Source organism: Pan paniscus, chromosome 20, assembly GCF_029289425.2.
Source record: "Pan paniscus chromosome 20, NHGRI_mPanPan1-v2.0_pri, whole genome shotgun sequence".
NCBI classification, from domain to species: Eukaryota; Metazoa; Chordata; class Mammalia; order Primates; family Hominidae; genus Pan; species Pan paniscus.
The window spans coordinates 23,366,286-23,381,839 of record NC_073269.2 but is presented as its reverse complement, the minus strand read 5'-3'; the positions used below and the strand labels follow the sequence as shown (position 1 = coordinate 23,381,839).

The following is a 15,554-nucleotide window of genomic DNA, read 5'->3' as shown; positions in this document are numbered from 1 at the left end:
GAAGTGGCCACCCCTAGGGCCTGAAGAGGCGGGGCCATAAGTGCCTTATGAATATGCAACAACTTGGGGCGTTGACTGTGGGCCTTGTGGGGCCCTCATGGGGCGTGGCCAGGCGCGTCTCCTGAATAATGTAGTGCGCTGCCTGGCGGTGTGGCGGCGACTGTTGGTTTGGCCGGACTCGGGGGGCGTGGCCAGCCGCGTCTCATGAATAATGCAGCGCGTCAGCGGGCGGCGGGGCGGGGCGTGGCCGGCGCGGCGGCGCTGGAGCCGGGAAGGGGGCGCGGGGGAGAGATGGTCGCAAGATGGCGGCGCTGAAGGAGGATAGGAGCTACGGGCTGTCGTGCGGGCGGGTTAGCGACGGCAGCAAGGTGTCGGTGTTCCACGTGAAGCTCACGGACAGTGCCCTGAGGGCCTTCGAGAGCTACCGCGCCAGACAGGTGAGTGGCATGGCGCCCGGCGCGCCAGTGGGGAACGTCCGGACGCGGGCCGGCCTCGCGCTCCCCTCACTGAGGCGTCCGGGCTCGGAGACGCTAGGTCTGCGGTGCTGCTCGCGGGTCCCTGGGCCGGCGGGGCGCGGAGTGGGCGCCAGTCCGGCCTGGAGCGCTGAGAACCGCGTTCCTTCTCAGCACTAGGAGGCAATACAGGCGGGTGGCCCGGGGCTGCTGAGGGGCCCAGACTCGCGCGCCGGGCCCGGGGGGCGTCGGTGTCGGCACCTGGCGGCGTCCGGGGCCTTTCTGGCCTGCTGGGCACCTGGGCAGGGTCCAGTTTGCGCACCTGGCGGCGGGGCGAGGAGGCGGTGGGCCGCACGGTCCCGGCACTGTGATAGGGGGAAGCTGGGGGCTTTTCCATCTGGGGCCGGGGCAGCGCCGTTGGTGGGGGTGACTGTGTCTGTCCTCCTGGGAAGCAGCGATCGTCTGGGTGCCCGGCAGGGGGTGGTCAGCGGGGCACTTGTGGGGGTCTGTTCTGTCTGGGTGGGAGGCTTTGCAGCTGGGGGCTGGCTTTGACGCGTTCCGATGAAGCCACTCAGGTTGGGCCACTTTGATTCTTGGGACGGGGAGTTTGGGCAGAAACTGACAGCTTGTCCCAGCTTTCTGCTCCCCTTACCCCCAGGTGACCCTCTCTCTCCGGAGAGAGGTTCCTTGGAGAGTGGAAGTGTTGGGGGCGGCTGTGATGTTTTCCTCAGGGCACATGTAGGGGATCCCTGCCACCCAGGAGGAAGCTCTGGCTACCACATCTGGCCGCTGACTCTGGAACTTCTCAGAGGCCGATTTGGGCCCATCTGGGGGAAGTTTGAGGCGTTTCGGTTCTGCCACCTGGCTGGTGGTGGGGAGGGGAGGTTGCTGTGTATGTTCTCTTGGGCCTGACTTTGGGGCGCATCTGGGGCCGTGGTCAGAAACCTGCCTTTTTCATTTCTGTTTGTGTCATGGCCCCCCCTCCCCCCGTCTGTGCTGGGTCAGAAGTTGCAGATGACCAGTGGTCAGGTCCCGAGGGGAAGTGGTTTAGGAACCTTGTAACTCCTTTTCTGGAAATTGGGGGCTTCATTGCCCTAAAGGGAGTGGGGGTGGGTCTAGTCTCGGGCTCAGAGAGCCCTGCTCCCTGCGTGTGTGTGTGTTTGTGTATACTGTTGATGGTGGGGGTGGGGGGGTGCCGCGGGCGGGGGAGGAGGGAGACTAACTAGGAAGGAATGTGGCTTTCTTCCTGCCCCGAACTTGTTCAGCTCCATTAGCTAAGCCGAGAATTGCTTCCCCCTGTTTCGTTTCCACCACTCTCCCGGTGCCCACCCCTTCCGTGCTTCTTCCCATGTCTTTGGGCAATTTCCTCCCTGTCCCGGTGTCTCAGTTTTCCCCTTCATGGAATGAGGATTTCATTTTTTTTTGGAAGAGCAAGTTCGCACCTTGTCAAAAAGACTCCCCAAGATGAGGCTAAGGCGCCCCTGCAGGTGAGGAGGAGACGGTGGCAGCGACAGCAGCTGCTGGCCCATGACCAGCCAGAGCCTTTCTTCCTGGTAGAATTCTGGCCCTGGGTCTTTTTCCCTGAGCGATTCTGACTTGTCCTGCAGGAAGGCAGGCTTTCCTAGAAACAGCTGGGGGAGAGCTCGTGAGTCATATAACTACGATGGACTTGGTACCTGGTCACCACTGTCTTCTGTGCTTTAGGAACCAGGAGCTCCGCCTTCTCTCTGATGCTGCCCTCGCTTGCTTTTCAGTCCAGAAGGTCCGCCTGTGTGTCCACTTCATGCTGTCACACTGCTATTTTTACTTTAGGGTATTGGTTACATCCCCTCTCTAAGCTGGATCTTCCTCATGTTAGGGTGAAGGTAACTGTGGACTGTTAAACTCCTCTGGCTCGGAGCCCAGCTGTGTAGGGCAGCGTGTTGACCAGCCAGGAGGGGCTTCCTAGAAGAACTTTTCCAAGCCATCCAGAGCAACTTGGTTGGCTGGATTATATTTTGGGGTGATTCAAACTTGGATTTTTCTCAAAAAGCTGTCTGGTAATTTAAGTGGCTTGGCCACTTTCTTTCTTTCTTTTTTTTTTTTTTGAGATGGAGTTTCACTCTGCTGCCCAGGCTTCATTGCGGTGGCGCGATCCCGGCTCACTGCAGCTTCTGCCTCCCGGGTTCAAGCGATTCTCCTGCCTCAGCCTCCCGAGTAGCTGGGACTACAGGCACGTACCACCACACCCGGCTAATTTTTGTATTTTTAGTAGAGACAGGGTTTTGCCATGTTGGCCAGGCTGGTCTTGAACTCCTGACCTCCAGTGATCCGTCCTTCTCAGCCTCTAAAAGTGCTGGGACTACAGGCATGAGCCACTGCTCCCAGCCAGCTTGGCTACTTTCGAATTTAATCTTGCCCATGGGGCAGTATAGTGGATGGACTTTTCTAAGGCACGGCAGCTCCGTGCTCTCTGTGGTTTTGGGTAGTGAGCTTGAGGAAGGTGGCTTGAAGAACTTGATTGTGTAACCAGAGAAATATACTGGTTATGGACAAACTCTCATGTGGACAACTCTATCAACCAGAAGCCAGAGTTTTGTATTCCTCGATGCTGTGGTTATATAGTTTGCCAATTGCAACTTGTGGAGAGGGCTTTTATTTTTAATTTTTTTTTTTTTTGAGACGGAGTCTTGCTCTGTTGTCCAGGCTGGAGTGCAGTGGTGCGATCTCCGTGTTAGCCAGGATGGTTTCGATCTCCTGACTTTGTGATCTGCCCACCTCGGCCTCCCAAAGTGCTGGGATTACAGGCGTGACCAACCGTGCCCGGCCTATTTTTAGTTTTTAATTGCGAAGAGGCTTTTACAAATTCAGGTGTGGCAGGGGCTAGAAGGGAACTTGCTGTGGAACTTTCTCTGTGGCTCCCAGGAGCAGGTAATCCTAGCTCTGGGAACAGCCCAGGTAGAAGCCCTCCTGTTTTCTCTCCCCAGAGGGCTCTGGTGTTGACCTGGTAGCCAGCTGGAGCAGCGTGGTGGAAGGTAAAGGCGCAGCAATACACATAGCTGCTGGCCTTCTCACTCTACCTTGGACTTTGTGCAGTTTTTCTTTCCTTTTTTTTTTTGAGACAGGGTCTTGCCCTGTCGCCCAAGCTGGATTGCGCTGGCGTGATCTCAGCTCACTGCAACCTCCGCCTCCCGGGTTCAAGCGATTCTCCTGCCTCAGCCTACCAAGTAGCTGGGATTACAGGCACGCATCACCATGCCTGGCTAATTTTTGTATTTTTGGTAGAGATGGGGTTTTACCATGTGGTCAGGATGGTCTCAAACTCCTGACCCCTCAAGTGATCCACCTGCCTCAGCCTCCCAAAGTGCTGGGATTATAAGCCTGAGTCGCCACGCTGGGCCCTTTTTTTTTTTTTTTTTTTTTAAGAGACAGGGTTTTGCTCCATTGCCCAGGCTGGAGAGCAATGGCATGATCATAGCTCACTGCAGCCTCGAACTACCACCCTCCTGCTTCAGTCTCCTGAGTAGCTGGGGCCACAGATGTGCACCACTGCACCTGGCTAAGTTTTAAATTTTTTTGTAGAGACGGGGTCTCACTATGTTGCCAAGGCTGGTTTCAAACTCCGGGGCTCAAGTGATTTCCCTGCCTCAGCCTCCCAAAGTGCTGTAATTACAAGAGTGAGCCATCGTGCCTGGCCTAGTTTTTGTTGTTGCTGTTGTTGTTTTTTGAGACAGAGTTTCACTCTTGTTGCTAGGCTGGAGTGTAATGGTGTTATCTCGGCTCACTGCAACCTCAGCCTCCCAAATAGCTGGGATTACAGGCATGTGCCACCATGCCCTACAAATTTTGTACTTTTAGTGGAGACGGGGTTTTACCATGTTGGTCAGGCTGGTCTCGAACTCCTGACCTCAGGTGATCCTCCTCCCTTGGCCTCCCAAAGTGCTGGGATTATAGGAGTGAGCCTTCGTGCCTGGCCTAGTTTTTCTCTTTTCTTTTCTTCTTCTTCTGTTTTTTTTTTGACACTCTGTCACCCAGGCTGGAGTACAGTGGTGTGATCATAGCTCACTGCGGCCTTGAACTCCTGGGCTTAAGTGATCTTCCCACCTCAGCTGCCCAGAGTGCCGGGACTACAGGCATGAGCCATTGTGCCTGGCCCAGTTTTTTTCTTTTTCTTTTAATTAAAAAAATTTTTTTTTTGTAGAGATGGGGTTTCCCCATTTTGTCTAAGCTGGTCTTGAACTCCTGGGCTTAAGGGATCCTCCTGTGTCGGCCTCCCAAAGTGCTGGGCTTACAGGCATGAACTACGTGTCTGTTTTTCTTTGAATATAAAAACCTGCATGGGATGGCCGGGCGTGGTGGCTCACACCTGTAATCCCAGCACTTTGGGAGGCTGAGGTGGGAGGATCCCTTGAGGTCAGGAGTTTGAGACCAGCCTGGACAATATGGTGAAAACCTGTCTCTACTAAAAATACAAAAAAATTAGCCAGGCGTGGTGGTGCGTGCCTGTAATCCCAGCTACTTGGGAGGCTGAGGCAGGAGAATCTGGGAGATGGAGGTTGCAGTGAACCGAGATCGCACCACTGCACTCCAGCCTGGGTGACAGAGGGAGACCCTGTGTCAAAAAACAAAACGAAACCTTCATGGGTTGTGAGGTGGCTGTTCTTGTGGATCTCCCGGTTTGCTCTGATAAGTGATTTCTGGGAGAGGGGAGAGTGGAAGCATGGACACACCCCCTCCTTCCAGGACAGTGTCACTCACCTGCTTGGAAAAGTAGCCTCTGGTCAGTCTGAGGAAGTGACCCTCCCAGGGGCACTTGGGTTGTAGTTCATCATTAGGGGTTTGCATGGGCTCTGTTGCTGAGTGACCTCTTTTGGATCACAAGCTCCTTGGTGGAGAGGAGCACACCGTTGTTCAGAAAAAAATGAGGGCCCAGGAAGTGCTTCAGGAGGCCTGGGGATTAGAGCCTCTCTCCATTTGAATCTCAGCTCCACCTGCCTCCTGAGGCCATGGGTGAGTGCCTGACCCCTCCCATCTCCGAATCCTTCTCAGAACTGGGGTCAGCAGTGCTTGACCTGCTCCCTCAAGTTCCAGATCCTTCTCTCAGGGCTGTGAGGATCCTGGTGCCTGACCCTTTCTGAGTTCCAGATTCTCTTCCTCTTGGGAGGAGAATAACCTGACCCCTCTTGTGCTCTGAGCCCTTAGTGAATGGACCCAGAGCTGGCTCCTGGGGGGCTGGTCCCTGCCTGGAGGTTCGTACAGAGCCAGTGGGAGACTCCAGATCACTCATCTAACCTGGTATGATTGAGCCTCTGGTCAGTGCCCATGGCTCAGGGGCGGGATACCCACCAATGATTGAGATGGGCCCCTCATGTCACGAGCTGACATTCTAGTGGCAGGAGACAGAATTCATGAACAGGAAGGATGGCACAGAAATTAGCAAGAGTAACTCACTGGCGGTCAACGTTAATGATGGTGAGGGGTATAGGTGGGGCAGTCAGTGAGTGCTTCCAGCAGGTGACACGGAGCTGCAGTCTGCTGGGGGAAGGGTCCCAGGCATGGCCGGTGTGCTGTCCCAGGGAAGGGTGTGAAGGGAGTGGAGGTAGAGGGGTGCTGTGCCTCAGGCCTGTGGCCAGTACTCGGCTCTTCTGGGTGGCCCTGGAGCTGTGCTGGGGGCTACTGTCTGCTGCTAAGTGGGTGGGCTGTGTGGATGTCACCCTTGGCACCGGTGGCAGGAGGAGCCTTACTTCAGCCTGTGATCCATTCCCACAGCAGGGCCCCAGAGGCCCGACTTATCTTCCCTTCCCGGTGGGCACCCCCCTTGGTTCTGAGCAGGGCAGCTTCTTGCCAGCCCTGCCTGCTTTTCAGAGAAGGCCTTCTTTAGAGACCTAGTGCTAGTGCTGCCCCTGTTGGCCCTGGGCTAGACCCCCATCCCTTCCCATGGGTGCACATCATCTTGACCACTTGCCGGGAGAGCAAGTTTATGGTCCCCCTTCACAACAGGGACAGATGAGGCTCTGAGAGGCGGCATCACCTGTCCAAGGGCGCTCGGCTGTCCTCACTGGCCCATACTGCCTCTTGAGTGCTCAAGCCAAACTATCTTTTGAGGTTGCAGGGGTCTTGACCTGAAGGGGAGTCACACTGGGGCCCTGAGCCTCACTTAAATGCAACTTTCCACGTCCCCAAGAGGCTCGAACCTTGGTGACGTGAGTGACTGAGCAGATTCCTCCGGTTGCTGGCTATGCTGGACCCCCTCCCCCAAGAAAGTGGAAAGGTGATGGGCACCTACACCTGTGGAGGGTACCCCACCCCGCCAGTGCTGGCTGTGCCACCCACAGTACTGCATTTCATCCCATCTTCCCCGTGGTGGGAGCAGTTCCCATTTCTTAGGTGAGGATATGGGTGGAGACTCTGGAGGAGGCTGAATCACCAGGCAGGATCTCCCAGCTGGGAAGTAGCTGAGAACCCAGAATCTGAGTGTCATGGCCTGGGCTCTGCCACCTCTGAAGGACTGTGGCCGCTGGATGGGCTGGGGCGGAACAAGTGGGCTGCCAGGAGGCATCAGGAGTGGCCCACTGGTGCACCAGGGTATGGTTTGCCTGTGTGTTTCAAGGTGAGCATTTGGTGGTTCTGGGTGGGTTCTCCCAGAAGGTGCTAGAAGAGGACAAGCCAGCTTGAGTCTGTGGGCCCGAGCTGGCAGTCTCTGCAGGAGGCAGGCAAGAGTGTGTGTGAGGGACTGAGCTCTGCACTCGGCATCGTGACCCTTGACTGTGCTTTCAGCTGGTTGCCGTGGCTGTGATTGTGTGTAAACAGCAGGCAGCGCTCACTCGGAAACCCACCCCTCTGTTGACTCACGGCCAAGGCCATAGTTCATCACCTTTGAAGCAGTTTTGACATCACACCCGGATTGTGACATCCCGACTGGGAGACCTTGAGGGAGGAACCCGCCAGCCTGACAAACAAGATTGCCTCTCTGCTCCACGTAGCCCTGGGCTCGAAGCAGCTGCCCAGGGAAGAGACCCTAGTTTTCAGAGGTCTGCTTCTCAGGGGGCATCAGCCTTGTTTAAGGCACCTGGCAGGGCACAGACTTGTGATTGATACTGCACATTTTGGGTTTGGCCTCTTCTGTGTCCTTTGTTTTAGGGTCTTGCTCCCCGTTGTGCTTTCTGCCTTGATGAATTCAGTTGTCACACTTTCTCCTTGGTCTCTGAATCTCATGGACAGGGTTGTCTTCAATCTCACCTGTGTAGTCAGCCACAGAGTCCAAAGGGAAATGTAGAACAATGCATCCAAATGGCCTGTGACCTGCAGGTGCAGTGAATGACAGAGATGGCCATGACATGTGGTTATTTTGTCACTTTGCTTTTTTTTTTTTTTTTTTTTGAGATGGAGTCTCGCTCTGTTGCCCAGGCTGGAGTGCAGTGGTGTGATCTCAGCTCACTGCAAACTCTGCCTCCCAGGTTCGCGCCATTCTCCTGCCTCAGCCTTCTGAGTAGCTGGGACTACAGGCGCCCGTCACCACACCCGGCTAATTTTTTTGTATTTTTAGTAGGGACGGGGTTTCACCGTGTTAGCCAGGATGGTCTCGATCTCTTGACCTCGTGATCTGCCTGCCTTGGCCTCCCAAAGTGCTGGGATTAACAGGTGCGAGCCACCGTGCCCGGCTGTCACTTTGCTTTTTAATGAAAAAAGCTGGTGTCCAAATAAACCATCCGCAGGGAGACTATTCTCCCAGATAAAAGCGTCCTAGAGACCTCCCGCCTCCATCTGACCTGGCAGTGGGCCCCGGAGTCTGATGCTAATTATATCCTCCAGGGCTGGACCCTCCTGACCAAGTGGAGACACGGCTCCTGACTGAGGCAGCCAGGCCAGCAGATGTGTTTGTGAAGGGATAGGGCTTCGAGTTCTGGTCAAGTTTGTGGAATAACTGAATTCCGGTTATTTTTGTTTTGTTTTGTTTTGTTTTGTTTTGTTTTTGAGATGGAGTCTCGCTCTGTCGCCCAGTCTGGAGTGCAGTGGTGTGATCTCAGCTCACTGCAACCTCTGCCTCCCAGGTTCATGCCATTCTCCTGCCTCAGCCTCTTGCGTAGCTGGGACTACAGGCGCCCGCTACCACGCTCGGCTAATTTTTTGTGTTTTTAGTAGAGACAGGGTTTCACTGTGTTAGCCAGGATGGTCTCCATCTCCTGACCTTGTGATCTGCCCACCTCAGCCTCCCAAAGTGCTGGGATTACAGGCATGAGCCACCGCACCCGGCCCATGCGTAGCTAATTTTTATATTTTTAGTAGAGATGGGGTTTCACCATGTTGGCCATGCTGGTCTTGAACTCCTGACCTCAGGTTATCTGTCCACCTCGGCCTCCCAAAGTGCTGGGATTAGAGGCGTGAGACACTGCTCCCGGCCTCATGTGGTCATTCTGTGTTTAATTTTTTGAGGGTTTGCCAGATTGTTTTCCACAGCGGCTGCAGCATTTTACATTCCCACCAACCGTGCACAAGGGTTGTGGTTTCGCCACGTCCTTGCCCGAACTGGTTATTTTTTGATGGTAGCCATCTTAATGGGTGTGGGGTGGTCTTGGAGCCATTTAAATGCCCTCATGTGTGTGACTGTCCTGTGAGAGCTAGGGCCTGCAGGGCCTCTGATGCCCCTGGATGGACCCAGGAGTCACCTGGTCACAGGTGACAGAGGAAGGTCTTGAGCAGGATCACCTGGGCTCAGGTGAGAGAAAGGGACAGGGAGAGCCCAGTGTGGCTCTGCAGTGAGGGAAGCTGGGGCTAAGTGGAGATGACAGTGGCTATGTGCCCTGCTTCTGCATAGCCAGTGTGCGGTTGCCCGGCCTGTGTTGGGATGCAGGTTTCTCTTTTTGTTTTGAGACCGAGTCTCACTCTGTCACCCAGGCTGGAGTGTGCAGTGGTGTGATTCTTGGCTCACTGCAACCTCCACCTCCAAGGTTCAAGCAATTCTCGTGCCTCAGCCTCCAAATTAGCTGGGATTACAGGCTTGAGCCACAATGCCCAGCTAAGTTTTTTGTGTTTTTAGTAGAGACGGGGTTTCACCATGCTGGCCAGGCTGGCCTCGAACTCCTGGCCTCAAGTGATCCACCCACCTTGGCCTCCCAAAGTGCTGGGATTACAGGCGTGAGCCATCGTGCCCAGCTGGGACATGGGTTTCTGTAAGTAGTGAGGGTTAGGAAGGGCCTTGGGTGAGGTTGGCCAGGGTGGTTGAGCCTCTCAGTGGCAGGACTTCTGAGCCCTGCAGGTACTGAGGCTTCAGGGCCCTTCTCCGGCAAAGAGCTCAGATGGGTGCAGAATCTCTATTTTTAGCCCTTTTTGGATTAAGCTTTTGTGGAAAATGTCTCTTCCAGTTGAGAAGTGGCCTGGAGGTCCTGCAGGTCAGGGACAGCCCACTGGGGGGCACTGGCTGGGCGGGGGGTCCAGCTGCTGCCCTTGGCCTAGCCCTGAGGCATTTGCTGAAGGTGCGTGGGAGGGAAGAGGAGGAGCAGAGTTTTCTTAGGATCCTGTGGGCAGGTGGAATCCACCTACTTCCAGGAGGAGCCCCAGGCCTCCAGTTGGGGAGGGGAGTGTGTGTGTGTGTGTGTGTGTGTGTGTGTGTGTGTGCGCGCGCGCGCGCGCGTGCATTGGCCTGTGTCTCCATCTGTGTTCACCCTGGAGACCTTAGGTTGGACCCCTCTATCCAGGGTAGGCTGATTAGTGGGGGCCTGTGGGCCAAGGGGCCGGGTTGGGGCGGCCACCCCATCACATTGCCCTTCTTTCGGAAGGGTGACTCCCCACCAGGAACCCAAAGGGCTTGGGGTGGCCTTGTCTCCTCCCACAGGCCTGAGGAGGGTAAGCTGGGTTGGGAAGTTCCTTTTTCCTTTCTGAAAACAGTGACTTTCCGGGGTACAATGAGCTTCCTGCTGTGGATCTTGTAGCCCCTACACCTGGAGGGAGTGACCTTAGGGTCTCAGTGGGGCACTGTGATAAGGATGCCTGCTGGATTGCATCAGGGCGCCTGGTTCACAGGACCTCCAACCTGGCTGCTGTGGGGAAGGGCCCTGGTGGGTGCCTCCTGCTCACGGCTACTCTGAAATATTATTCCCGAGATCTTGAGGGGAACCTGGGCTGCGTCCACCTCATGTTTGCTCCATTTCCCCATGGAATTAGTGGTAGAGGTGACTCACAGGGTCTCTTTTTGTGTCCTCAAGGAAACTGAGGCCTATAGGCTCTGCCCAGGGTCACTGCTATAGTTGCTTATCCCCACAACAAGGCTTGCTGCCTTGTTAGGACACGGACAGAGTGGGCTGTGGTGTGATCTTTTTCAGCAGCAACCCTAGAGACTATAGCATGTTGGTAAACTGTGGCCAAAGGGCCAGGTCTGGCCTGCCACCTGTCTTTGTAAATAAAGTTTTATAGGGACACAGCTGCCCACTTGCTTACCTGTAATTTATGGCTGCTCTTGCCCTGTGACGGCAGCCAAGGCTGCAACTGTCTAGCTCACAAAGCCTGAAATACCAACTCTTTGGCCCTTCATAAAAGAAGCTTGCTGGCCGCTGGTCTAGGGTGTCCAGCTGGGTGTGTGGCAGGAAGAGTTGGTGTGTTAATGGAACCACTGTCGTGGGGCCAGGCTCAGGCCTTGGGCTCCCAGGCCCCTGTGCAGTGCCAGGCAGCCCTGTGAAGCCTTGCTGTTGGCCAGGGCCAGTTGAGACTTTGGAGGGTCCTTTTGTTCTGGCCCCTTTATTTCACTAATGGGACATCTAGAAGATAATGGCTAACTTGAGATCACACAGTTAGTGCAGATGATGTCAAACCTTGAACCTGAGGGCATTCACTCTGGGACAGGCTACCCTCCTGGCTGCTGACTCCTGTATTGTATTTTATTTTATCATTCTATTTTTGTTTTTATTTTTTAGAGAGAGGGTCTTGCTGTGCTGTCCAGGCTGGAGTGGAGTGGTGTGATCATAGCTCACTGCAGTCTGTTAACTCCTGGCCTCAAGTGATCCTCCCGCCTTGGCCTCCCAAAGTGCTATAGGCGTGAGCCACCACACTCAGCTGTGACTCCTATTTTGATCTCATGCAAACTCAAAATGTTTCTCAGCCCGCATGGGAGTCCCTGGGTTTTCCGGGAGTTTTTCTCAGGGACTGCATCAATCCTGACATAGCTTCCAGTGGGAACTGGCCTCTTTATTTGTGACCTGTATGTGACCTTTGAAACAAAACACAGTCATGCGCAGCCTGGATGGGAAGGGCTGGCTTGTGTGTCCCTTGTGGAGTTGGGAGCAGCTGCCGCATGGAGTCAGCCCCAGCCTGCTGCATCCTCATCTCTGGGGATGGAGCTGGGGGTCAGGCGTCTGCCTCCAGATGGGTAGTGGGGCCCGCAGAACCTGTGTCTGATTCTAGTTGGCTCTGAATGCAGTCTCTGAGCTGAGCCTCAGCTGCGTGGTTGTTCGGCGGGGCACAACCTACACAGTGCAATCTCCTACACAGAGGGATTGCACCCAGTGAGGGTTCGGCTGCCTCCAGGAGTGTTTCTCCAGTAAGAAGCAGGAGGGATGAAGCCCCTGCGCTCACATGGCCCACTTCTTCGCAGTGGGGAGGTGCACCATAAACCAGGAACAGCCAGATCATGGTGGCTTCAGACTGGCTTGGTGTGCAGTGGTGGTGGACATGGGCAGGCAGGCATCTCCCTCCACAGGAGCAAGCTCACCTTGGGCTGGGGAGACCTAGGAGACCCTTCCAGAACTTTCTTAGCTCGGGGCAAGTGCCGTGTGCAGATTAGATTCTTTGTTAGATACCAGTGGCTTGAAAGACCCAGAGGAGGACTTCCTGAGCAGTTCTCTGCCAAGGGGCTGTGGGTCTGTGGCCAGGCTCTGGCAGCAGACTTGGCCTGTTTTCACTCTTCTTATCTGGGGATGTTATCTCTCCCTTTTCAGAGTTGGGTGTGACCCTTGAACTGCCACAGGCCAGGCACAGACTGTGCAGGGAGGTATCTGAGGGCAGGGAGCGGGTGCAGCTAGAAGAGCGTGTTCCTTCCTCTCCTGGTGGCACTATTTTTGGAGTTGGATGCTCTCAGACGCCTGCTTGTTCCAGTGAAATGTGCTCAGCTCACACTGGATTTGGCAAGTGGGAGGGGACAGCCAGTGCTGGCAGCCTGTGTCCAGCTCATCTCCAGGCTGCCCTGGCTCTCTTACCTGTGCACAGGCTCCCACTGGTCGAGGGCCATGTGCCTGGAGCCACATGACCCCATAATGTAGGAATCGCTTCCATCTTGTAGGCCAGCTCCTTGTAGATAGGAAGTGGAGCCGTGTTGAGAAGGATTCTGAGGCGATGTCTGGCCTAGAGCGTAGGATCAATGAGACAGGGTCCCTGGCCCTCTGATCATAGCATCTCTGTGGGGAGAGTTCCCTCTAATCTCTGAGCTGAGGAGGGTAACGAACTCCTAGGTGTGCAAGGTGAGGTTCACATGCTGTTGAATGGAAGTCTGCTTTTGTTTTTTCTGATGAGGTCTTGCTCTGTCATCCAGGCTGGGGTACAGTGGTGTGATCATAGCTCACTGCAGCCTTGGCTCCCGGGCTCAAGTGATCCTCCTACCTCAGCCTCCCAAATAGCTGGGACTACAAGTGCGTGGCACCACACCTGGCTAATTTTTTATTTATATGGAGACAGAGTCTCCCTGTGTTGCTCAGCCTGGTCTCAAACCCCTGACCTCAAACGAACTTCCTGCCTTGGCCTCCCAATGTGCTGGGCTTACAGGCGTGAGCCATGGCACCCAGCCGAGCAGAAGTCTGGGCTGATGCTGCACCCCAGAGGCACAGGAGCTTTGGATCCCTTTCTCCCTGGGGGAGAGGGTAACTTGCCACAGTCTGCTCTGAAGCAGCACGGGTGTCCCTCCACTGTGGGAGGTGGCTTAGGAGCAGGCGCTCCTTGAGGGTGGCCCAGGCAGGTCGCTGGAGGGTGCGGGAGACAGGGCCCAGGCCTGGGGCGGTGCCAGCAGGGCTGTCTCCATGTTGACTGTGGGGGGCTGGTTCCAAGCCAGGCTGCAGACCCAGCTGCTGCGTGTGGCGTGGCCTGAGTGCCAGGGGCAGCAGCCTGGGCACACATGGGCACCCAGGGCTTGGAGGGAGGCTGGGTCAGTGGGCCTAGGCGCAGAGCTTCTGGGTGTCTAGACTGTTGTCCCAGGGATGGCTGAGGGCCAGCATGGGGGGCCCAGGCTGCCACCTTTGCCTCACTGGTATTGGCCACATGTGTGCTGGGTGGTGTGTGTAGTACAGAGCAGGACACAGGGCGGGGGTAGCTGACTGTACAGTGGTGCCACCCTCTGGGCCTCAGTTTCTCCCTCTGCTGTGTGGGGTCATCCTGTGGGTGGGAGGTCAGGTCAGTGCCTGCAGCCCCTCCTGCAACTCACATTCACCTCTCCTTACTTTGCTTTCCTGTCCGTGGGGTGTTTTGGGGTTCAGGGAGCTGTGTCCCAGGACATCAGGGGAACACAAGCCGCATCCCGTGGCCCACACTCCTCTCCCGTCCTCTTCTCCCCTCCCCTGTGTGTGCCTGGTGCCTTAGGCGGCTTGCAGGGCGCCAGTCACACACTGTTTCCTTTCCCAGCTTAGCCCTTTCCCATCACAGAAACCCCAGCTCTCTCCCAGGCTATCTCATAGTAAGGAGCCTGCGTTACTGAGGGCTGTTGAAGCACCAAAACCTAGGAAACTCTGGATGAGGTGAAGAGCATGTGTGTGCGTGGCACAGGTACTATGGCCCTGCCCAGTGCTCTGCACACCTGCCTTCCTGCCTGCCTGGGAAGTGGGATGAGTAATGGCAGTAGCTGGGGCTTACTGCCGGGTGCCCTTGCCCGTGGGAGGGTGTGACTGGCCACAGCATCCTTAGGATGAAGAATTGAGTAGAGAAGAATAGCAAAAGCTGTCTTCAGTCCTAACAAGAGCCTAACTAGTTGGGATTGCATTTGCTGTTGGGTGAGCTGTGGCAGATGCAGAAGAAAGCACACCACAGAGGAGAGGGGAGGGGAGGAGAGGATGGGAGAGGAGTGGGGGCTACGGGACAGTGGCTTGTGTTCCCCTGATGTCCTGGTATGTCACTGCCCTCTGGCACACAGAAGTTGCCCATCGTTCTCAGTCGCCTGAGGTTTGGCCATGATGGCAGGAGGGTGAGATGTCCTGAACCTTGACCTGCTGCTCCCACAGCCCTGGCAGCCCAGAATAGTCAAAACCTGGGTTGTCTCCACAAGGCAAGAGTTTTTTCCTCTGCTGGAGCTGTGGGCTGAGAGCCTCCTGTGCGCAGGCATCACACATCCCCAGGCCAGGTGGCTCCTCGGGTGCTCAGGGCTGTGGGGGCTTTGTGTCCCTCAGGCCCTGTCCACTGGACAGGTGGTGGCAGGGCTCCGTGGAGAGTGTCCCAGAGTAAACGGGTTCTGGTATATGCAGTGTTTCTCATGACAGCCCATGGGGTGTGTTGGTGGGGGGAGATATAGCTCATGTGCCAGTGTCACTCTTGGGCCTTGGCAGGGATGCAGCTGGGAGAGTTCTGTTTATTTAAAGTCGAGCCTCAGGTTTTCTGCTGTGACTTATTAACCCGTTGATCCACCCTGTGGGCGGTGCCAGGCTCTTCTGAGGCCTGACAGGTGGGCCTGACCTCTGCTGACCAATGACAGAGAGCATCACTGCTCTGATGACCGGACCCAGGCTGCAGGTTCTGGAGCCTGTAGCCACTTCCCCTTCCTCCCAGGCAGAGGTGAACGTGACAGGGATCAGATGTACATGGCAATTTCAGATGGGAGTTGAAGAATGCTGAGCTCTGTAGAAAATGTAGGGGAAATTTAGCAAAGCAAGCCACGCGTCATGGATTTCAATCAGGATGTGCCTTGAGATGTGGGTAATCCCGAGAGTCACAGATTGCTTTGGAAAAACAGAGCAGGAGTGGCCTCTGTGCGTCAGTGAGCACACCCTTGGGTAGATGGCTGACAGATGCCCTTTGCCCACCTCCCCTCCTCCTCAGCCTCACCCCTCCAGCCTCTCTGTGCCGTCCCTGGCCTGTTGGCACAAGTGGCTGAGGAGGCCAAAATGAAGTGATGCATGCTTGGCAGGGGTGCCAGCACAGTTGACCCCTGCATCCGCAGTG

General features: G+C 55.7%; 1 protein-coding gene across 1 annotated transcript in view; it reads left to right on the top strand.

Moving 5' to 3' along the window:
* Positions 1–238: 238 nt before the first annotated feature.
* Positions 239–15,554, top strand: part of ELL (elongation factor for RNA polymerase II) — a 76,667-nt gene continuing 61,351 nt past the window's right edge. The window contains exon 1 of the mRNA XM_003817770.4: positions 239–437. Within this exon, the coding sequence (XP_003817818.1) occupies positions 303–437 (135 nt within the window). The 5' untranslated portion in view covers positions 239–302. The remainder of the gene's footprint in view (positions 438–15,554) is intronic.